This window comes from Leuresthes tenuis, unplaced genomic scaffold, assembly GCF_036924035.1.
Source record: "Leuresthes tenuis unplaced genomic scaffold, fLeuTen1.0.hap1 SCAF_17, whole genome shotgun sequence".
Taxonomy (NCBI): Eukaryota; Metazoa; Chordata; class Actinopteri; order Atheriniformes; family Atherinopsidae; genus Leuresthes; species Leuresthes tenuis.
This window is the reverse complement of record NW_027325371.1, coordinates 6820723-6844550: the sequence shown is the minus strand read 5'-3', so window position 1 is coordinate 6844550 and position 23828 is coordinate 6820723. Positions and strand designations below refer to the sequence as shown.

At 39.1% G+C, this 23828-nt stretch overlaps 1 protein-coding gene across 1 annotated transcript; it reads left to right on the top strand.

The window, feature by feature from the left end:
* Positions 1 to 305: 305 nt before the first annotated feature.
* Positions 306 to 23828, top strand: sstr3 (somatostatin receptor 3). The gene is made up of 2 exons (XM_072369545.1): positions 306 to 478; positions 18228 to 23828. Exon 2 carries the CDS (start codon positions 18285 to 18287, stop codon positions 19734 to 19736), a length of 1452 nt encoding a protein of 483 aa, XP_072225646.1. The 5' UTR covers positions 306 to 478; positions 18228 to 18284; the 3' UTR covers positions 19737 to 23828.

The following is a 23828-nucleotide window of genomic DNA, read 5'->3' as shown; positions in this document are numbered from 1 at the left end:
CCCAGTTTTCAGACTCCAGTAAGCGGACAAATTGATTTGATGTTTTCCATGTAGCTGGATGAAAATAAAGGAAGGGGGGTACTATATGCTGCAGGCTTCAGTCAGTATTACCACCTGAGAGGCAGAGTATCATACGGAGGCACAGCCTGGGAGCCTCACACACCAAAGGATTCTTTAACACCTCCTACTTGACCGTGTGCAGCATCGGAGCTGTTACCTAGTTACAAGCTGGAGTCTGAGCGACCTGCGCTTCTGTTATAATGTTGCTGCGGTGAGAGCATCAGTCATTCTGGGAGCAGGCGGAGGAGCGCAGCGGGCTGCTTTCACGGCGCAGGATGACGATGAAATGCAGCTTGGCTGCATAATAGAAGTGCAGCCGCTTCTCTCGCGTTCCTTCATAAATCCTAAACTCCGGACCCACGAGTTCGGGAGGGTCGCGGTCTGAAAAGTCTAATTTCTTTGATTATATCCTTAAAAGGTGAGTTGGATGAACTGTAGTTTCGTTTTAGAGTAAGCAGTGTTTGTGAGGACGATGAGAGGTTGTTTGTGCTGTTGCTCATCTCAGCCAAAACTAAAAGATCATTTGCACATGATTTAGAAACTTCTGAAGGATGAGCACTGATTCAAAGAAGGAGACGCATTCCTGCAGTGAATAAAACTGTGTTTTAACATCACTTTGAACATTACTAATTAGAGAATGCAAAATAACTTTAAATGTTCTGATATAAATTGATTTAAATATCTCCAGAGTCGACATGGATACACAGCAGGTCTCCACCCCTACGGAGGACCAACACCCCAGACTCAAAGACACATGAGATTATAACACATAATCTGTCCCTTTCTTTTTCTTTTTGCTGTTTTGTGACTTCTTTGTGTGTGTTTAATGTGGACTTTCTGTGTCTGGGTTTTTTTTGCATAGTTTTTTTGGTTGTGTGTCTCTTTCTTGTTGTTTTAGCATTCAGCTGTTCTTTTTTTTTTTTGTCATTTTGGATTTCTTTAATCTTTTTCATTAGTTCTTCTTTAGTCTTTTTCTTTTGTCCATATATAGTCATTTTGTCTTTTTTGCAACGCGGCAACCAAAGACTCGTTTTTGCCGTTTGTGGCTGATTAATTAACTATCAATCAATTAGCCATTACTTATAACTTATAAACCCTTTGGATAATTAAGTGGTCTCCGGGTTTTTTTTCTTCTAAAGTTTGCCTAAATAAATAGATAAAACCCGTCTTAGGAGAGAGGTTCCAGCTGAATGTGTTTTTCTTTGACAAGTACCTCATTACTTAAAATAATAGAAAAGCAGAAGGAATCTAAGGTCTTTGGTCCATCTGAATTATATCTGTCGTCTGTTTCAATTAAATTTGGTGTCATTGTGATGTTACTCTTTTGTTGGTAGATTACTAATGTGATACCTCGTGTTTGGCCTTTTGCTTGTCACAGGGGTGGATAGGCCATAGGGAGTACAGGGAGTTTTCCCAGCGGGCCGGTCAATAATGGGCCGGCAGTGGCTGACCTTTTTTTTTTTTTTTTTTAAATATGTATGTAATAACGCATAAGAGGCAAAGTGGCCCTATGATAGGCCCAGTAGTCCCACCTTTTCCAGTATTTTGCATCCTCCCACAGTCACAGGCGCTCTGCTGGACTGGTGATGTCATTTATAAGGTTACAAGTCAAGCACAGGAGCCTGAACTGCCGCAGACTCAGTGCCCTATTTCTGCCAGCAGCAGGTGTCGGTGACATGTCTTTGCAACAATATATAGGTGTGTGGTGCACGTCGAAGAAATGTGCATGTGAATGCCAGGACCCATCGTTTCCATGGTTATTTGCTACATCTGCCAGTGGCTTTAACGCTGTACCTGAACTGTATATATTTACAGTTCATTTTCACATATTTTAGGAACGATGCTGTTAACAGCAAAGCATTAAAACGGCTGATTTGAGGACAACAACCAGGAGAATGTTTAATTTCTTATACATTATGACAGCAAACAAAACAAGAAGCTTATCTAAAAGATCACAGCTATATTTCTGTTTTAATGTTTCACGCTGATTTTGGAGTAAAGTCTTGAACATGGCACCATCCCACCAGAGATGGATAATTAGAGCACAGTCAACATCTCTATAACACGCATCACAGTAACTTCTGTTTGACCAGAGCAGTCTAACTGGTTTTGTTCTGGATTCATATGGTAGAATTTATTCATGCTCACAGTATCCTTCTCTGAGAACTGAGGAAAAGAGTTCCTCATTGTGTTTATCAAAGTCTGTGCCTGATTACAAGTTGACTTGATTTGTTCCGTTCAGTTCGGAGGAAGAAAACAACTCCACGAGAAACCACTTAGAATTTAAAACGCTGCATTTTTTAAACATTTAATTTTTTTTTCTATTTGACATTTAAAGGGGTAAGAGGCTCATTATATTCAGTGTGTGATCCTGGAAGTTAACTGTAATGGATTCACACTTTAATGGTTAATGATGCTATCATCTGTCCATCTATTTAATGGGAATCACACACACATTTAAACACTCACCCACACACACCGTTTCCACTGGATTAATCAGCAAACCCATAGCAGAATTTCAGGTAGAGCTGCCTTTTAAGAGGGAGAATCTGTTACATCTCACAATTTGCTTCTCTATTGAAAGAAAACATCGTATTTAGTGTACCTCATCAGAGATCCTAGTGATTTATTTGGCCTCGTGTTGTTTTCAGCTGTGGAATGTTAAGATTACTAGTTTCATCAAAATGATGGTGTTTGAGACTATAAACCAACTTTAGTAATCCCTGAGGAGGAAATAGTTTTGTAACAGTTACTCTTGAGGAATAAAAATACGAGAAACACGGCCGAAGAACACAAGAAACATTCCTCATTTTTTGAGATTTCGGTCCATTTTGACATAGCATCATGCAGTTGCTGCAGATTTGTTCAGCAAATCTCCCGTTCCACCCCATCCCAAAGGTGCTCTGTTGGATTGAGATCTGGTGACTGTGGAGGCCATTGGAGTACAGTAACTTTTACGGTTCTCTGTCTCTGACTTTGAATTCTTGTGTGTATTTCTGCTTCGTATATAAATAACGGAGGACTTTTTCACAACAGAGACCAGAAGTGGAGAAGGTTAACGTTAGTTGCACTCCAAGTGTTTGATCTTCTGCTACTTTATCCTTCTCTACAACAATTTAGAGACAATTGTGGCTCTTTTCCCTTCCTACTTGCCATGTGATGATGCAGTAATGTATTGATATTCTTACCACAGTAAAAACTAAGTCCACAGAAGTCGGTTCTTCCAAAGACACTGAGGTATCATATGGGATCCAACTGAGGAGACACTTTTGGTTTGGACTGTTTTGGGGTCTGCTGCTGTGTCCAGTGCTACTCTGATATCCAATAGTACAGCTTTGATGATAAAACTGAATCAGCTTACAAACTTTGTTCCTTTCTCTTGGCATCTGAGGCTTTCAGATTGGACAGACTTTTTGGCATGTTTGAACCATTTCACACCTGGTTTTCACTTACCGATTGCCACTCCTGATCCCATGTTTAAATCATCTCCCCCAGTATAAATTCTCCAGGTGTTTCTATGTTCAGTGCCAGGGCCTTGTCAATCATGCCTTAGTTTGCTGTTGTAGCTTCTTTTTGTCATTAAGTTGTGTATTCTTTCGATTCTTGGATCTCCTGCTACTGCAGGGCTTTATGTTTGTCTTTGGCTGCCCCCGTGCTGCTCATTGGGCCTGCGTTTGGGTCCATCTTCATCTCCTGTGACAGCTTCTGAACATTCAGCTGTTTGATTATTTGTGGGTTGGGTTTATATCTGCTAGATGTCATTGCCTGTGGGTTTTGTTGCTGATTTTGTTAGATTCATCTTGGTTTTCTTGGTTTTGTGTTGATTCCTTGAGTCAAGACCCTGTTCTGGGTTTAGTTAGTATTTTCCTCGTGTTGAGTTTCAAACCCTGTTTTATTTAGTAGACCCTGTTCCTTTGTTTAATTACAGTTCATCTAACTTGCCATACACCTGGAGTCCTGTCAGCCTTTTTTTACTTAGGAAGGTTCCTGGCAATTCAAATAACTTGAAAGTATCTGAGCAGGAGCCATTATAATAGCTCTTTGAATTCTATAAATACCAAGAAAAGGAGCTTCAGTGCATCTCTGATTATATCCTTTAGCTTAGAAAACAGGACCTTCTTTTACCAAAGGAGATAATTCCTTACAGCTGCAACTTTCAAACCAACAGTCAATTATTTCGATCCACTGATATTGTGATTTGTGTGGGTAAATATGAGGACAGGAGGGTGAGTCTGAACAGCCGGCAGCAACAACATCTTTAACATTTGTGTCTTTTTCTTTCCTTTTTACAATTCAGTCCTTAAGAACAAAGTGATATATCCTCTCATACTAATAGGATATAGTCTAGTATTTCATCCAGTCTTTCATCTTTCAGTGCCGCAGAGCCACAACGCAGCTTAGTGTGAGTGCGCTTGAATTCTCATAGCAACCTGGCAGTCTTTTCATTAAGAGTCCTTAAGATTTTTTCTGACCACCTTTCCTTTACCACTGACGTCGTCCAGTAAAATCAAGAAGAAGAGCTTAGGAAAAGATGATAGGCGGTCATTTTTTCTTTGACTATTTGTCTGGACCCTGGGTTTCAGTTTCTGAATGACATGCCTGTTTTTTTTTTTCATTAGTCATTAGTTCTTTCAGTGTATATTTTGCACATGTTCCTTTGTTTCTTGTGGTTCCTGCTTCTTGTGTCTGGCTTGTAGTTTTGGAAACTTGTAGGACTGCAAACCATTTCCCTTTTTACAGATTGCATTGTTTTCCATGTTCCAGCAGTACTTGTAATTTTTTGCCTCAGTTCAAAAAGCTATTAAGATTCAAAGGTTTCTCCTAACTTACTGCCCCCCGTCTTTTAGTTTGGTTCCTCATCTCTGCCACACTGCATGGTATTAGATTTGTCAACCTTGTTAACCCCCCCCCCCCAAACCAAGTCTCACCAAGTCCTACCTCGCTATAGGTCTTAATAGGTCTTAATAGGTCTTGCTATAGGTCTTAATATTCCTTTGATTGAGAGAGGGAATTCATATTTCACCACCAACAACTATTATATATCCACCATCATATATCTGCTGTTTGACTTTATATGCTTTTGCTTTTGAAGTGCCAGCGTGTCATCTCAACACATAAGGCGTCACCACCACGCGCAGCGACACATCAAGAGTTTGTGCTTTTTTTTCCATATTTCTTTGAGTCAGTCATAGTGGGGAGTGAACAACAACACCCATGAGGGGGGTTGTGTACACTTGTTCAGACCTAAGTTGTGTGAGAGAGAAAATTAAGACATTTTATTTTCAATTTTCTCTGAGTGAATTTTAATTTCTAAATTAAGTCAAACTTCCAGCACAGCTGCAGTGTTAGACTTTTGTGTGCAGAGACTTTGTGGTTATAAAATTGGGATATATAAAAATGATTAAAATCCTGGATCATGAATTCAAGACAAAGCCTCTCACTGTCATGATACACTTAATAAAAAAAATATCTAATTTCAAAGTGTACCGTGTGAATAGTTTCTGACATTTTTTATTGCAAACTTAAAAGTTTTATATTTTAAAACAATAGTGGGCTTGTGTAAATGTTAGTTTATTACTGACTTATTTACATGAAAGTCCAATATGTGAAAGTGTGATATCTTTTATTAAAACAATAGATTTTATTGTCTATTCTGAACAGCTTGCCAGGGAAATGTATTCTTTTGCTCTGAGCTTTTATTTTTTACTTTTAGTAGCTAAAATTGGCACCTAGATAAGGCATAAAAAGGTCAGCTGAGCTTAAAAGTAAATGCAAAATTGGAAGTCAGGCTGCATGTGAATTTTCCAAGTGTATTAAGTACGTGTGACTCACCGAGCCCAGAGGAGAAGCCTCCTCATACCTCTTAAGCCTCAGAGAGGTGGCAGCAGCAGCATCCTCAGGGCCTCCTGCTGAGTTAAAAAAAGAGAGCACACACGAAAAACCTCAAGGACATCACCGTTAAATATTCATTGATCAATGTGCAGAGGCATGAGCTCCCAATTTATTCAAGCACTGCTCATTATAAGCAGGAAGAGACTCACCAGTAATCCGCAGCAAAGAGCCCACACACAAACTGCCCAAACAACACAAAGTCTGCGAACAACTTTGATTTTTCTTTTTTCGACGTGTTGACAAGCACCTCCCACGCAGATATAGACTCTGTGGTCACACATGCAGACCTATAGAAAGTGCATGTTTTTGTGACAACAGCAGGGGGGTTGACTAAGACTGTGCTATGGAGCTGAGATGGAACCTCAAACTGAAAATGAACCACCGATAGTTTTGTTAATTAATTCATTTTTGAGCGCAAATGTCAACTGATTCCCAAGACAGCTTCTTGAATGTGGAATAGAAGATTTTTACTGGTTTATATTAAAGGTGCTCTGATCTGGATTTTTGGGGGATGATTTCCCTCAAAGCTTCAGGCTGGATTGTCCCATTACAATCAATGAACACATGATGTAGATTTGCGTTAGAAATGAAAAATGTATTTATTTACGCCAATATGATTTATCATCAGGCAACATGTCCTCATATTACTCTTTGGACCACAGCAGCCTGTTCTTGGTGATTGGAAACGGCTTTAAGATATAACTTTTGAAAAGATAAATGTTGTTGTGTAGGTCAGAAGTCTCCAACCATCGGGCTGCAATCGGTCCAGTATAAACAAACAAACAAATAAACAACCCTAACGCCTCCACCCCCTTGAAATAAGCATACAATACTACCTGGTACCTGTTTCATAATGGCACTGAACTCAGCGTTGTTTAGATTAGTGTCAGTTTCACTGGAACAGTTACTGTATTGTTGTCTCTCGTGCAGCTGTGTATATATGATCAGTGCCATATAAATATAGACCCAGGAAATGAGAATAAGCTTCATAGTGGTGTCTGTCTCCATACACTGTCTCAAGATGCACTTTGCTAGTCACATCTGCCCATCACAAATGAACTGAGGGCTCACTGCTCTGGGCCATGTGTCCTTATGGTATGATATGATCCGATCTGAGAACTGACAACAGAAGTAAGTTGAGAGCAAGGAGGAAGGTTTAAGTTGGAGCGTCTGAAATCTGTGCAAGCTGCAGCATATCTGAGCACAGATGTATGATTTTAAAAAAGCACAAAGCAAATCTGCACACAGCATGACGTGCAAGGAGAGAAAGCAGTTGGTCCGTGGTTGACTCAAGCAGTTATGTTCAGTTTTATACAGATCTCATCTGTGCATGCGCTCACAACTGAGTTGTTATATTAGAAAGCACTTTTAAGAAATTAAAAGTTTTCACACTTGTGATTAAAGGATACATCTCCTCTTATGCTGCTGACAGACATCATGTAGTTTAATCATTTCAATCATGAGCAAGCGTGCACTTACTGGTGGATTCTTCTTCTTTTTTTTTAGCTGTACCTCCAGACTGTTGCACTCACACTGAATAATTTCTGTCGAAGGGTGTGACTCTTGACTGTGATGACCCCAAATATCTCAGCATTCACTGTCGGTGTACATGTGTTCAGCTAATCACACGAATCGGCTGCAAGAGCCATTTATAGACAGGGAAGATCCTTCAATCTGCTGTTATCCCACGCTTAGGGTTGCTATGGTTACCTGCAGATAAATCTACCTTAACGTGCTGACTTAAACTAGGTTTACAGATGCATCATATCAAGAACATCTGCCACTGATAAAAATGTTGGATTACCTTTGTGCTTGCATGTGGTAAACAGCTCAATTATTAAAAGCTGCTCTCCACATCCTGGCTTTAATTAGATCAAAATACTTCTCAGGTCTTTGTCGCTAACATCAGCTCATGACTTATTGTAATTATAATGGTTTCAGAGATGTATTCATGCTGGCCTTGTTGCTTGCGTTAAGTTACCAGGAGCTTTTGAGAGGTATGTAGGTCTGTGGTCATAGTATTGAATCATGATCAAAGTCATAAGCGTTTTTGGAACGTTCAACTTGTATCTAAACTTATTTATAAGTTAGCATTGACAAAAAGTAGGACATGAGATTCCAAGTTGATCATTGAACACATTAGTAAGCTTAAATTTCTTTAAAATCCACCTTATCAGAATGATCTGTAGAATCATAAATGTCGGCTTGAAGTGAAGCTAACACCTGTACTATTTACTTTATCAGAATAAATTGCATTTTGTTTTTATTTGCACTTTACAAAACATCCCAGCTCTTTGGGATTGTAGAAGAAATGTTCAGCTAAATAAACTCAGACCAGCTTGGGCTTAAATGATAAAACTGAACTGGTGTTTGTACTGGGCTGAATGTACAGTGGTTCTACTGCAGATACACCTTTATGTTTTTTTAAATTAATTATTCATGTCATGAGTCAACAACATCTATCCCCTCTAGTTGCCTTGAGCATTTTAACTAGATTTACTGGGTTGATTAATAATAATTTAGGCTTTTCTGAGGCTTTGATATGTTGTCGGGTAGAAGAAAACAGTTATGTTGCTTTGAATTGTCGTGGAGAACTTGCATAAAGAGGAATTTAAAGTCATATTTGTGCACATCTGGAGCCAAATGGGTCCACCTTGTGCACTCAGTGTACCTGACGGCTTCTGTTGATTGGTGCTGTTGCTGTTCAGCTGTCAGGATGACGACTCTCCTCCCTGAAACACTCAGAACCTTTAAAGTTCTCCAGTTGTCAGACTCTGACCTTTTTGATGGATGCTCAACTCAGTTCAGCTCAGCAGTGCAGCAGCATTCAACAGCTACAACTGTTGGTATTTGTTCCTGCACAGAGCTGCAGTTCAACCCTCTGCAGTGAGAGGCAAGAAGGGAAAAAAAGAACCTCTGTTTGACTTCAGCTTGGAAACAAGGACATTTTGTTGCTACATGGTTTTTTGTAGACTTGTGTGCAGCAGAGAGACATTTTCTTTCCCACTGGTACTTCAAAGTACCAAGAAACCAAGTTTATTTTCTAAAGGAAATACAGATAAAGGAAAAAATATTTCAGTGGAGAGGAAAATTTGATAAAAAGAGAACAAGAATTGTATTAGTTAGTACCACACTGAAGATCTAATATATGTAAACAACAACAACAAAGTTGTTGATGAATGCCATAAGGAATTTATTTGTGTATTACGTACTCATTAAAGCAAAAACACACGGGACTAATCCAGAAAATGGCTCAATGCAGAGCAACATCAATGCAGAGCAAATACTGCAGCTGTGTGAAATCAGCATGTGTGTGTGACACCTTTTCAGTTAATTTTACACATCCGTTTTTCATTCTGCCTGTTTGTTTTCATTCTAGTAGGTCAAAGCTGTGAAGCTCTCACTGCTGCTGTCTCCTTTAAAGAAGCAACTTCTCCTAAAAGATGGATTACTCTAAAACACATGCTTCAGGTTCAACGCTGCCCACGGTTAAAATGTTGGACACACTGTAAGATAAAGAAAATGATCACTAGATAACATGTTGTTTGTTTCTATGTTTGTATGTATCTGCACCAAAGCATACAGGCAGTGCAATGCTGTTTTACTTTAGGTGGGTGGCGTTAGAAGATTACAGATATGAGTTTGATTAAATTCTTAATTCTTATCATTCGGCTTTGTTACTCCCTCATCTCTATCCCTCAACATTAAATTTAAGAAACAAAATGTAAAATATTATGATGTAAATCACATTTACCAAATATTTTTGGACACTGTACTGCCTTTTCTTTCCTTTTCTAGACTGTAAAAATCGATTTCAGCTTCAACTCCTCATTCAAAGTAGCTCCTCATTGTAAGTTGTAAATATGTATTTCAATGTTCTATCACGATGGTGTGTGCATAATGCCTCCAGCACAAACAGAACCCTTTGTTAAACCGTATCATGTTACCTGTAATTTGTGTTTCAGGAAATTTAACTCTGAAAGCTGCAGGCTTGTTATTTTCTTATTTAAAGCGCAGGTTAATTACCTGAGGGTTAGTTGGGTGTAAATCATGGCAGAGTTCCTTTGCATGGTCTATGATTGATTGTAATCTCCAGTGTAAAGCAATAAGCAATATTATTCCAGCACATGCGTACAATATGGATTCTAAAGAAGATGATAAATATGGAAGCTGAGCGGGACCATGCTTGAACATTTTTCTGACATCATTATTACAAGATCACAGGTTAATTACCTCATTATCTATAAATAAAGAAGCTCGTTTTGTAGGGATAACCAGTTAATTAGGTAATTATCTTGCAATAACAAGGATTGTTTTGTCGTGATAACGTGTTGATATATTGTGCTAGTTTGGTGTGGTGAGGTTTGTTTTCCATTATCTACACCCACAGACACCATTGTCTGCGCTCAAATGCAGACAGTTACTAAACAGTGTTACACGTGCATACTTTGGCTTAATGTTATAGATCCTCCCCCAACTATCACGGCAGTGATGATAATCAGCTTGTGATCTCAAGCTTTTTTTGTCAGAATTATTATAATTAAATGAGTAAATTAACTTGTGAACAGGAGAAAAAGAGCTTCAGTCTTTTGACAAAAGCAGAAAACTCTAAATAACGGCATCAAAATAACAATGGCAGACAAAGCAGCACTCGGTTTCCCTACATATGGTTCTGTATGTATCTGCCTTCTCCAACTAAAGCCATAATCTGATAACAGGCTGCCTTTATATTGATTCATACAACTAATGCTGAGAGGATGAAATGTATTATTACTCTCAGGAGTTCAAATATCTATTTCAAAACTTCCTGCTAAAGTTTTTGTATTTATTCATGGTAAATGGGACTATTTTTAGGGATTATCTAATCTATCTTGTCTAGAGGACAGTAATGCCAACTTTTTGGAGATAGAGACATCCTGCATTTAATCCTTTTCATTCGACCTCCGTATAATCATCCCCATCTTGATACTATAGTGGCTGGAAAAAAAACATGAAATGCTCATCTAGAACCTCTAGTGTTTGGTTCGTCCCTTTTATACCAGCAGTTTGGGATATAAATGACTTGTTCTAACATATCTAATCTTTGTGCAATTCTACTCTAATAGAAATATAAGTATTAATGTTATATCATATTTCTGCCAGTAGATTGCCCTAAATGTTGCACATTGGAGCTTTAAAACTAGAAGTGTACTTGGAAAACCCTTGTCTGTCATGTCAGTGATTTCAGTTGGCTCCAACATGTAATGGGTTCCCCCTTCAACTATGTTTCAACTCTACACGAGTAGATATAGAAGAATATGACTGCCAGGATCTGGTGAGAAGGAAAATTAGTGTAGAATCACCACCCATACAGATCATGTTGAAAAATTTGTCTTTTCAGGGAATGCTGTGCCAGCATTAAAGTATAATCCTAAAGAGTATTGTTAATATTAGTGATATTAGTGCCTTAAAAACAAAACTTTTGTATTTGGGTTAAAACCAAAATGAACCCATAAATGGGAATATTAGAAGTAAACTGCCTCAAAAGTAACAGTTTGTGGCTCTAACGCTCCACTAAGATGCCATAAATCTATAACAATAGAGGAAGTAACTGTGGAACAAGCCAGCTTTGGTCTAGTTTAGCGAATACATGCAGGAGTATATCGACTCTCAACAACATTATCTATGTTTGTCAGGCTTTCCGTAGTTGGATTTTGTGAAATTCTGGTCTGGACAACATTTGTTCTTGGTCTGACTAACACAGTAATTAGTCTTTTTCTCATGTTACTTGATATGACGCCATAAAAGAGTTGCAGTCTTCACACAACTTCTGCAGCTTTTCACTTGTTACTGAAGATTTTAAATGCCCTAAACGATAAATTGTCATCAAGCAAAACAGAAATACCCAGTCGTTTATTTAAATTTCTTCATGCTACCTTGAAAGCAAACTGCTTACAAAACACACCACCAGTTGTTACTATTAAGGAGCAGGAACTGTCTACAAGAAGTGCTAAGTACCTGATAAAGGTCACCAGGCCACATTACATTTTTACTAAAAATGTGTCCCCAGCATGACCACAAGCGATCAGTCCTCGATACTGGCTAGGCCGTCCAGGCTGTAGAAATCAAATGATTAAAAAAATCACGTCATCTTAGCCTTTTTTCAGTGTTTTTATCTTCTGAAAGTCTTGCAGCAGAAAGCTTATGATTACCAACTGAATTTACACACGATGTCTTATGATTGGGTGTGATAAAAGCACAGCGACTCACCTGGTGTCATTAAAAGGAAAAAAAGACAGGATGTCTCGCTCCTGTGTGAACCTCAGTTTACAACATGAATGGGTTTCCGTTTCAGGGAAGTTTGAAAGACCTGAAAGGTCCTGGAGGCGTTTGGAGCAAAGATTAATGAGGCAGAATGAAATATGACAAATACAAAGCAGATATTAGGGAGATTTCACGGTGCTTTAGTTGAGAGATATGACAGGCAACTTAAATTGATTTTCTTTAGGGATCCTGCTCTTAAAGAAATGCAAAATGATGCTACAGCTGCAAAACAGTTAGAGTTTGAAAAGGTTTTCTTTACCTAGTCATTACCTGCAGTTATCAGCTTTCAGTCCATTAAATCTTACAGCATGCATATTCACTAGCTCACAGAGCCCAAGGTAACATCTTTAAATAGCTTGTTTTGTTAGAGCCAGACCTGAACATCTCTTTCAATCTGCCTCAAACTCATTTGAACTTTGAATTTGATTTAACTATCAATTTTCCTTTTACAAATACTCATATTTCTTTCCTTAAATTTAGCTGAATCAACATAAAACTAAACAAATTAACTTTGAATATTAGTACCTGTCTGCATTTCTAAAATCTGTGAAACACTAAAGTTGGAACCTTCCCACAAACAACCTAAACAGAGTTTGTTGAATAAGACTGAATGGAAGCTTATTCACTTCTGTGCATTGCATACAAACCAATGGCTACAGCTTTAAGAGTTCAAATGACTGTAAAACACTCCATTCATCAAGGTCAAGGTGAAATGTGAGTTCTTCTCTCCAGCCTGGCTCAGTTCGCCCATATCTATCACAATGGAGAGAAAATGGTTTGGGCTAATACTTTAGCAAATCACCAATATTCAACATAAACTCTTAGGCCTGGTTAAATTGGCTTTAATGTGGCAGCCATGTTAAAACTGAACTTTAACAAGCCAAAAATAGAACATCGGTGCCTATCACTCCTCCCCTGTGCTTCTTGTTTTGTAGTCTGACAGAGATGTCCTCAATGAATGATTGAATGACAGTAAAAGTGCACGGTTGCAGATACATGGGGTGGGTAAACTACCCCCACCTACCCCAAAACTGCACGGAACATGCTGTCCTCTTTTAAGAATGGTTGATGAGAGTAAAAAAAGCTGGAATGATGGAGGAAAATGTTGGAGGAAAGAGTGTCAGTTTGAGATGTGAGCTGACGAATTGCCTCAGCTGTCATGTACTTTATTTGTCAGGCATTTTATTAGAAAATTTAAAGTAATAATTAGAGGATATTTGATTGAAGATAATCTTACAAACAAAGAAAGCAACAGGATTGCTGTGGTTGTATATTACAGTAAAAAGGTGTTTTAAGCTGAACACGATACAGCTGTACGGTTCACTCAAAGTAGTGACAGAATACATAAATATTACAACACCTCTGTGCAATCAAATGCAGCCAAAAACAAAGCAGTTAGCTATATTAAAAAAGCTTTATCTTCATTGTTGGTTAATGATGATCTAGTGACCAGAGAGGATGTGGCAAACATCCTGACAGATAACGAGACCAGAGGGACACATTGGTAGTGAGTCAACATAGCCCCGTGGGGGCAAGATGGCAAAAACAGCGGGGGAGAACATTTTTTTTCTTTTTAAAGTCACTGAATTCAGTCAATATCTCAGATTTATTAGAGAACATTATCAGTTCAATGTGCTGTGAAGCCAATATACACCAATCATCCACAACATTAAAACCACTGACAGGTAGCATAAGTAACACTGCTCATCTTGTTCAGATGGGAAACCTGCATCCAAGCATTGTCCTGAAAGTTACTTTGACACTTACTTTGAAACATTTCTGCTTACCTACCCGACCCAGGCATGGCAGCAACACTCCCCTACAGTAGCAGGAAAGTGGGGGCATCCTGCTTAGGAGGAGCTAAAAAACATAATAAAGAGTCTGAAGTGTTCAACCGGCCTCTAAACTCCCAAAAACCCATCGGAAGTGGTTTTAATATGGTGGTTGATTGGGTGTGGATCTAACCTGAAGTATATACGGCCTTTCATCGGCAGCAGAAAGCACCAGGCTCAGGCTGATCATGAGCTCTTCATAGTGTTGGATTTTATTTATTTATTTGTTTCTCATCACCAAATCCCAGAAGAACAGCACTTTTTCTTTTTCTCTTTGAACCAGTTTTGCTGGGGGAGGAAAAAGAAAAAAGAAATCCATCCAAATTTAATTTGGTTCTGTGTGATTTACGATCCTGATCCCAAGGCTCTCTCCTTCTCTGGTTTCCATGGCACCCAAATTTGGCAAATTTAACGTGAAATGTCCGTCGTCACAAGGAATTGGAGATATTGAAAAATGATTAATGTGACAATGTGCTCAAAATCAAAAGAACTACTCAAGTCTTCTATGTATTCACAGTTTATTTGCTTTGTTTTTCTTGTTTTTCTCATGTCTAATTGTGTTTTCCTTTTGTTTCTTTCAAATTACACCAAAAAGACCTTTTCTATGGGCTCTACAGCTGTCGTCCCGGATGCAACAATAACCCCTCAGTCTGTTTATTTGATGAACTCAGAAGCTCAGAGCACATCTGTGCTGTTCTTACTGTTGGTTTTCAAAAAGCAAGGAAAGACGTTTGAGATGGTTTTCTGTGTGATGATGCTCACAAACCTTCTGTTTTTATATGATGTTGAATACCGCGTGGTACAGCTGTGCAGTTAATGAAGAGTGAAATTGAACTTCAAGCCTCATAGGCATTTCATTATGTTTCATGTTGATTTTGCAACATCTGTTTACGTGTATCATCTTAAAAATGCATTTTGGGGAATTTGAGTTTGATATTTTCTTGCTTCATATTGATGAAATATGAATAAATCCCTCATATCTCATATCGATATATTTAAAATATGAAGCTAATTCAAGCAGCTGGTTGCTGAGGTAACACATTAACTGTTGAAGATGCGTTTCCAACATGAAGCCTGGAAAAATATAGGCTGGCCAACAAAAATAAGTATATTTTATGCTTCCAAGCAGATATTTGATGCTATTTATTCATCCTGAAAATTTGTTAGACATTATTACAACTATAAGTTTAATGATAACAACAACGGTCATATTTAGTGTTTTTGCAGGAACTAAGTTAGTTATGAAGGTGTATTTGTTTCGTCCTGCTCAAAGTAGAATTGTCCACTAAAACAGACATTTTCTTTGGCCATTTTTGGTTTGCAATGAGGAAAAGCCTTGCCCTTCTCTGCAACTACTATCATGCAATTAACAGTGGCATAAGTAAGGCTTCAGGTGACATATCGGTAGCCTCAACGGTTCCTTTAAAGGCATTGATTGCAAACAGGAGAGGTAGAGAAAAAGGAGAGAGCAAGCCAAGCAGGGGAGAGAAATCACAATTGCTGAAAAAGTAATAAGTGGTTTGCCTCCTACTCATGACTGCTGCAGCCCTGTGATGGACTGGCAACCTGTCCAGGGTGCACCCCGCCTCTCGCCCAATGACAGCAGGGAAAGGCTCCAGCCCCCCCCCCATCATCGGTCACTGGTTATGTGAATTGGCCAGCTTGTTCACTTTGAATCCTAGTCGTGCCTCGTCGCTGTCGGCAGTGCTGGAGGTGGCTCCTCCATCACCGGTCTCAGTTGCCACCATCTGGTTATGGGGGAGTTTCACATATCCATTGTATTTCAGATTAGCAGAATCTACTCCCCGTGGTTTGGTAAATTGTTGTTTGGTATACGTGGAAAACAGTCACATTGTTTTGTCTACTTCTACATTTCTCAGCACCACAAGCAAAGGTGTGTTTAATTTTCTGTTTGTCTGTAGGAATACACTGTTTTGGTGTGTCAGCCAGGGCAGAGCCTGTTATGGATGAAATTAATCAAACAAAGCCAAGGCTAACAAAGACACTGTGACTGTGGCTTTTAGCTTTTTAACATGCTAACTATATCATTAAAGGACAGCCACAAAAATAATGAATCTGTAAAAGTGCTGACCCTGTACCTGAATCAATGCTCTAAAGGTTTTCTCCAATGTCCCTTCCTTCTTAAAAAATCCAAATGATCTCCAGACTCTGGGGCTCACTGGGGCATATATAATGACTTGTCCTCTCTTTTATGTGAAGTTGGTGCTTTGGTCCTTTTTTTTACTCATGTGGCCATCAAGAAAAGAGATAATAAGGCTGCAATTAAATAACGCCTCCAACCAAATTTTAAGATGTGTCTTATTAAACCAATTAATAAGAATGGATCAATGACAGAAAGACTTTTAAGAATATGACTCCTTATGAAAAAGTGGTCGTGTGGCTGAATTTGCCTCAGGTTAGGGGTGAGTTGCACCATCTGGGGGTAAATTGTCCATCTAATTAAAATTAAATCAAACCCATGACAAACTTTAAACACAGCTTTCATCTTACTGTTGTATTTTTATTTTAGAAATAGTCGTATTTCTTTTCTTAAAGACAACTTAGCACAAATCTAACAAAAGGATTCCGTTACAGTTGTAAATCTATCCAAAAAAAGAGAGATTGTTGAATAAAATCAGATAAATACGGAAGAACAATGAGTAAATAAATGTCACTGAAACTAATAAACATTTTAGTCTAAAACTAATTCAAAAACTGCCGCCCATAATGACATTGGCATGATTCAGCCAAAGTTGAATGTCCTTATTTCTCCTTTTGGACCCAAATCAACAGCAACAACCAGTAAACCAGTGCAAATGAGTGATCAGCTGTTACATCTGATATGTCAGAATTTTACTTTGACTAATAAAAATTGAGTCAACTTACCCACTCTTCCTTACACTTCAATAAATCAGTTTAGTTTGGACTAACTAACAGGACAATGTCCACCTGAACAGTATTTAATCTTTTTGTTTCTATGTCATTTCTGAGCGAACGTGAGTGTGAGTCTGCGTGGGTGAGAGGAGCAAGCAGCTGTTTTCACTCAAGTAGTTGGTCAGTTTTGTTTAACTACTTCCAAACTTCACAGACTTCAAGCAGATTCTCTCTTCCTTGTATGTTCACAATTCATGTTAATCAGAGTGCTGTTGAGTTGCAAATTAAACGCCAATTATCATCATTATCTACATGTGGGAATGCCTGCTGTGCTCAGTCAAAAGAACCAAACGTATCTGCTGTGGTGAAATCAATCTCCCTGAAAATATCCATCCTCAGCCTCGTTTTAATGGTTTCCTGTGTGACTCATCTGCTAACATCGTCGAACCCATCGGCTTTCGTTTTTTAAAATCAGTGTTTTTCATGTCGGGTTTGCAAATGAACACCTCAACATCACAGTTCGTTTTCGACTCCCATTAAAACGCTTCTATGTATTCACATTTACCTGCACATAAGCTTATTGTTATTTTAAATTATAAAAAGCTGCATCATTTTGTGAAAATGTAGAATTTACTGGAGTTAAAAAGGATTCTTATTCAACATCATACACAGATGTCAGCATGAATTGTATGTAGTTATTGTTTTTCAGGATAGTAGATTATTTGATTTTGATGTGAAGTCGTTAAAATCCAGCAGCGTGCTGAGCAATGTTGCAATTATTAGATAAGAAAGGTTTCTTATTTCTTGTAAAAGAAAGGCTTGGAAAAGTTTTTGCAGGTTTTTTCTGCAAATCTCAACAGGATACAAAGAGAAAACAAGCCAAGAAATTATATAAATGATCCTTTAAATGAAGGCAGAGGAAATCCTGTTTAAGCGTGGTGATTTTGCCCATTTCTGTCATAATAAGACCAGGTTTGTGTTTGTAATTTGAACAGATTATTGCATTAATATAATTTCAGCCAAAAGGATCTCAAACACTGTAAAGCTGAGTGATGAGTTTTTTTCCAACAAAGAAACCAACACTCTTTTGAAGCCTTGTGCACATAAAGACCTGATGAAAACTATTGTTTAAAAAAGCTTTCTTGTGTCCTCAGAAAACCAAGATGTCTTGCTTTTCCTGTCTTTTCTTTGCAGTCTCCTCAGAAATAATGTGAACATGAAACTGTCAGCTATTCAGTTTAATGACTTGTTTCCCCCCTCCAACAGAACAGATGGGTGGGAGCTGAAACAGCAGAAGGACAAAGCAACAGGAAGAGCACATCTATGGCTGACATCCTGCTTCCTGGTGTGGAGATGTCGGCTGAGGCGTGGGAGAATGGCAGCATGGCCAGCCCCTCGCCTGGTGTCCCTCTGTTCCTGTTCATGTTCAACGACACAGATCTGAATGAGACGCTGTTCAACACCACCAACTCCACCTTCCCAGAAGTCTCCTCAGGCCCCAGCGTGGCTGGAGTCCTCATCCCACTCATATACATCATTGTTTGTGTCATCGGCCTGGGTGGAAACACTTTGGTAATTCACATTGTGTTGCACTACTCAAAGATAGAGTCAGTGACCAACATCTACATCCTTAACTTGGCCATTGCGGACGAGCTCTTCATGCTTGGCCTGCCTTTCCTGGCGGTTCAGAACACTCTCCAGTCATGGCCCTTTGGATTCTTCATGTGCCGCCTGGTCATGACTGTTGACTCCATCAACCAGTTTACCAGCATCTTCTGCCTGACTGTGATGAGCATCGACCGCTACCTCGCTGTGGTCCACCCCATTCGCTCCTCTAAGTGGCGTCGCCCTCAGGTGGCCAAAATGGTGAATGGCACTGTGTGGGCTCTCTCCTTTCTTGTTGTTCTGCCAGTGGTGATCTTTGCAAACATCCAGAAGGCAGGAGGAACTTGCAACATCGCCTGGCCCAAGCCAGCTAACATCTGGAGAGCTGCTTTCATCATTTACACCTCCACAGTTGGATTCTTCTGCCCTCTGCTTATCATCTGCCTCTGTTATCTGCTCATCGTCTTCAAGATCCGCAGCTCAGGCAAAAAGGTCCATGCCACCTCTACCAAGCGAAGGAAGTCAGAACGGAAGGTGACACGAATGGTTGTGATTGTTGTTGCTGTGTTTGTTTTCTGCTGGCTGCCTTTCTACGCCCTCAACATCATCAACCTTCTGGTTTCCCTGCCTTCAGAGTACCAGGGCCTTTATTATTTTGTTGTGGTACTTAGCTACGCCAACAGCTGCGCTAACCCCATCGTCTATGGCTTCTTGTCAGACAACTTCAAGAGAGGTTTCCGTAAAGCCCTCTGCCGCTCCACGAGGAGGGTGGAGAACCAAGACCCCGTTGAGCACCCGCAGCAACAGGAGGAGGGGAGGAGGGCGCTCATGCCCAGGGAGAGCCTGAGACGAGCCATCAGGGTGGAAGAGGATGACGATGAGGAAGATGTTTCTGAAATGACTGAGATCTACAGAATCACCCAGAATGGAAACAATAGCTTCCAGGCGCAGAGCTCACAGCCGCTGTTCTCTGAGAAAGGAGCCACGCCGGGAGCAACAGAGCTATCGTCCCCTGACAGGAAAGTTGGGGACACAAAAGGGAAAGATCCCGTCACTGGGTCCTCACTGACTGTTCCGCTGCTTCTCAATGGTGCCAAGAATGGGAGCGTCAAAACTCTACCCGAGGAAAATATGGAACAGAGCACCTCCTTAGAGATCAGTTATTTGTAGTGTAAAACATGGACATAAACCTAAAAACCCACCAATATACACTTTAAAAAAAATTCTAGCGGGCCTGATCAGTGTACTGAAAAGTATGGCTGTTTATAATGTGTGTAAATGTGTATATCTGAATGTACAAATTCAAGCCTTTATTTAATTGTAACTCATATTGGTTTCCCAGTATTCAGTAATGTGCCAGTCATCTGCTCAGGCTGCTTTGGCTGTGTTCAAGCTTCAGTCACTGTCTTAAAATGACACTAATGGTATAATATTATTTTTGATTCAAATCAAATGCATGCAACTCCATCTCCAAGGCTGTGTTTTGATTGTCATTCCCTCACTCATCTAATGTATAATATTCACTTTTTAGATGACTCTGTAGGATATAGGGGCAGGCAGCTGCTGATCTATTCCAGAGCAGCACTTCAATATACACTGGATTCAGATATTCAGATACATATTGCATAAATAAATGTAGGCAGGGTAGGTACACACCAAATCTGAGGTAATGGCCACCACAATTTTTTGCACTGTAACAAAACAACTTTAAGACACCCACATATGTCTGTATATATATATATAAACTAATCCTACAGTGAATAATTGCATAGCCCACTTTCCATTTTTCCATCTTTTTCATCTGCTATCTGTTTTTTCATCCCAGTCGTCTCCTGATGTGACTCTTCTGATTGTGACGACATAGCACCTCAGATAAATCAAAGTGCATTGTGTAAATAACCTTTTCCATTGATATTCTGCTTGTAAATCTGTTAACACAGATTAGATATCAACCTAAATGTGTATAAATATAACTAATATTTAAATAGATGTTTATTTCAATCATACATCATTTATATGTATTTCCAATGTGTAACATTTATTGGTAGAACACTTATTCATAACTTTAGCTTTTTGAGTGATCCCACTAACAAACAAATAAACACTCATCAATGTAATCCTAATCTGCATGAAACTTTCACCCATCGGTCCAACTCTTCAACAAGTTTCATGAACTCCATCTTAATATCAAACAGACAGCAACAATCACATACCTCCTCTCTTGTTCAGGCTTTGAGTTCAGGCTGCGCAGCTTAATTCAAGCAGTGAAACATATTACAGATGCTCCACTGGAGTACGTTCAAATTCAGCAAAAAAAAAGAAAAAAGATATTATGAATTGGCTGAATTAGCTTCTTTTGAAGCTACAGTTCTTGAAAGAAACAGATAACAGCTTTTCATCCACATCCACTTTGTAAAAATGGAATTAATATTTGTTTTTTTAATCCTTAAAGCCTCTTTAACTCTGTTGTCTGTGTGTTGGCAGTTTAAGCAGACTTGTTTTATCAGGCTATATCAGGTTTCCATCAGAACCTCTTTGCCATAGCAGATAACATCACTGCTTAAAGACGGAGTTGCATGATTTCACATCTGATAAACACAAAGATTGTTGATGGATTTTTAAACGAGTGTTATTTGAAATTTATCTTTGCTGCAGCTGATATTTTGGCCTTTGAGAATGTGTTATTTTGGCTCAGTTTCGTGACAACATTACTGATCATATTAGATTATGAACTCATGTTCTGCCTGATGTTTCGTCCATAAAAACAAGACATAACAATTTTTTAACATTACAACAGCAACTGCATAAACTGAAACTAAATTTTCTCTTACAAACTCTAGCTGTAACTGTAAAGTTAACTATTCACACAGGCGATACACCTTTTCAGGAATGTGCAAATCTAGCAATTTTGTGTTTAATTTCCTTATAGAATAAAAACCAACACACGTGACTGACATTGTTACGCAGTCAAACCTCAGCATATTCAAAGACTGAGCAGCCATGAATTACAAACACATGTCACTGTTGGCAAAAACTTAAATGGGCACACATAAAAACATCTACATTACTACACTGGTCTTCATTTTCTTAGCTCAGAAAGTAATTGTTGTCAAAAGGAGAGGTTCACACATACTTTGATTTTCCATACCCCGGGGCTGGTGGGGAGCTGGAGTCTATCCCAGCTACCATCAGGCAAGAGCCACTGGACTGGTTGTCAGCTTATCTACACTCACTTTGAAGGTCAATTTTAGAATCATCAATTAACCTAATATGCATGTTTTGGGCTGATGGAGGAAGCTGGAGTTCCTGGAAAAAAAAAACATGAATGCACAGGGAGAACATGGACATGAACATGGAACCTTCTCGCTGTGAGGCGACAGTGCAACCCATCAGTGGATGCCAGCAGTTCTTTGAATATATTCAGGAATAGGCATCCCTTAGTTAGAAAGCCGATATAGAAATTGTGACAAAATCATTGGACTTATTGTGACTTCTGTATATTTTTAAATTTGGGCACTCTGAGGGCTGCTAATAGTCCAGTATACTTGTCCAGTCCAGTATAAAGAGATTGAGTCAGTTTACATTAGTCCAAAATGTTGCTGGTTCAAAAGCTGTACAGATTATGACATTTTTTTACTCTGTTTTCTATACGTATATGTGTGTGTGTCCAGGTTGGTTTCCACTTTTGTTTATCATTAAAAAAGATTTCATAGTTTATTGTCGCACACAGTGTGACTAAGTCCACACACAATAATTAGTCTTCAATGCACAAAACAGCTAATGAACCTTAATTGATAACCCTGCACTTCCTGATCAGTCATGACTTTAATGACATCAGCTAAACTCTGTTCAGAGTGTGTGTGTTGAAATGGCACGAAGCTGCAAGTTTAACTGAGGCTTGAAAGAGGGAAAGTTATCTGTTTGTCAGGCTATAAATAAGACATACATTTTAAACGTGGGACATTCCTCATCCCCTTGTTATTTGTGACAACTTTTCAACACTTTCTTTGTGTTAACAGATAACTGCGTGAAGTCACTGCAGGCAGCGCTGATGCCTCAGTCTATCGGTATTTAGGCTCTTTTGTGATTTTATTTAATAACTCCAATGAGACAGCTCTACATCATTCATTCATCAAAATGTCCCCATCCTGCTGTTCATTCATGAGTGCAAACACACTACATTCTCCAATAGCATGTTATATTTAGCTGCCTGTAAATACAGTGAAACAATACTTGTGCTTGATGTTGGAGTGATGCTGCTACTGCTCAGTGGGCCTCCGCCCACACGCCTACACACACCCCTCTGCAGCGATCCACCGAGGAGCACTGAGCCGTCATTAAAGGCACATTAAAAAGGGATTTGCCTTCCTCATACTTTATTTGTTAGACTCCTGAAGCTTGCAGTTTGATGAGAAGCAGAGATTTGTTCAGGCCAAGTAGAGCTGGCAAGGGCTGTGTGTGTCTGTGAGTAAACTGTTTACTACTGCGTGTTCTGTGTGTGCATTTGACTATGAATACCGTATATATATATGTATATATATATATATATATGCTTACTGGGGCTTCCCACCTGTCCTTACCGTCCACAGAGAGGTGATAAACAGATGATGGGACTGCTGGTGGCTTTGCTATGAACTGTGATCGTCTGCCTACAGACTCTCACCCACATACGATATGGACCAAGTCTTGAGTTAACTGTTATTGGTTGTTATTCAGTTTTTTTGGCAGGAGATACTTGGAGCAAACACTGCCATCAGCTCAAGTAGATGGGTACAACAAGGTCCACTCATGAACAGACACATCTCAGTTAAACAAGCTTCTTCTGCCGCAAATTTGAAACAACTCTGTCTGTAGAATAATACATGCATTTTCCATCTGTGCCAGAGTGTGATCTTAACGCGCAGAGGCTTTTAAAATCATCTTGCTGCTAATGCAAACTGCGTGGGAGTCTTCATTGCTTTATATATTCAGAAATAAACCCTTGCTGTAGCTGCAGTGTTGATTTAAGTGCAGGAATAGATTCCAAGTGCGATACAAACGTAGCTGCAGTAGTGTCACGTTTTGCATCTTTTCTCAGCAGATTGCATGGCACCATCAGGGGTCACATATTTCTACTGGAGGCCTGCTGGTGTAGATTTTGTATATTGCACATTGTATTTGTTGTTTTCTAGTTGTGCTGCTGCAGCTTCAGTGTTTTTAATGCCAGCTCTGTTGTTGATCATATTACTTAGAACCTCAGCAATGATTAAATAAAAGATAAGT

Excerpts from the sequence above, each read along its gene's own strand:
- sstr3 (XM_072369545.1), top strand. The coding sequence starts at position 18,285 with ATGGCTGACATCCTGCTTCCTGGTGTGGAGATGTCGGCTGAGGCGTGG.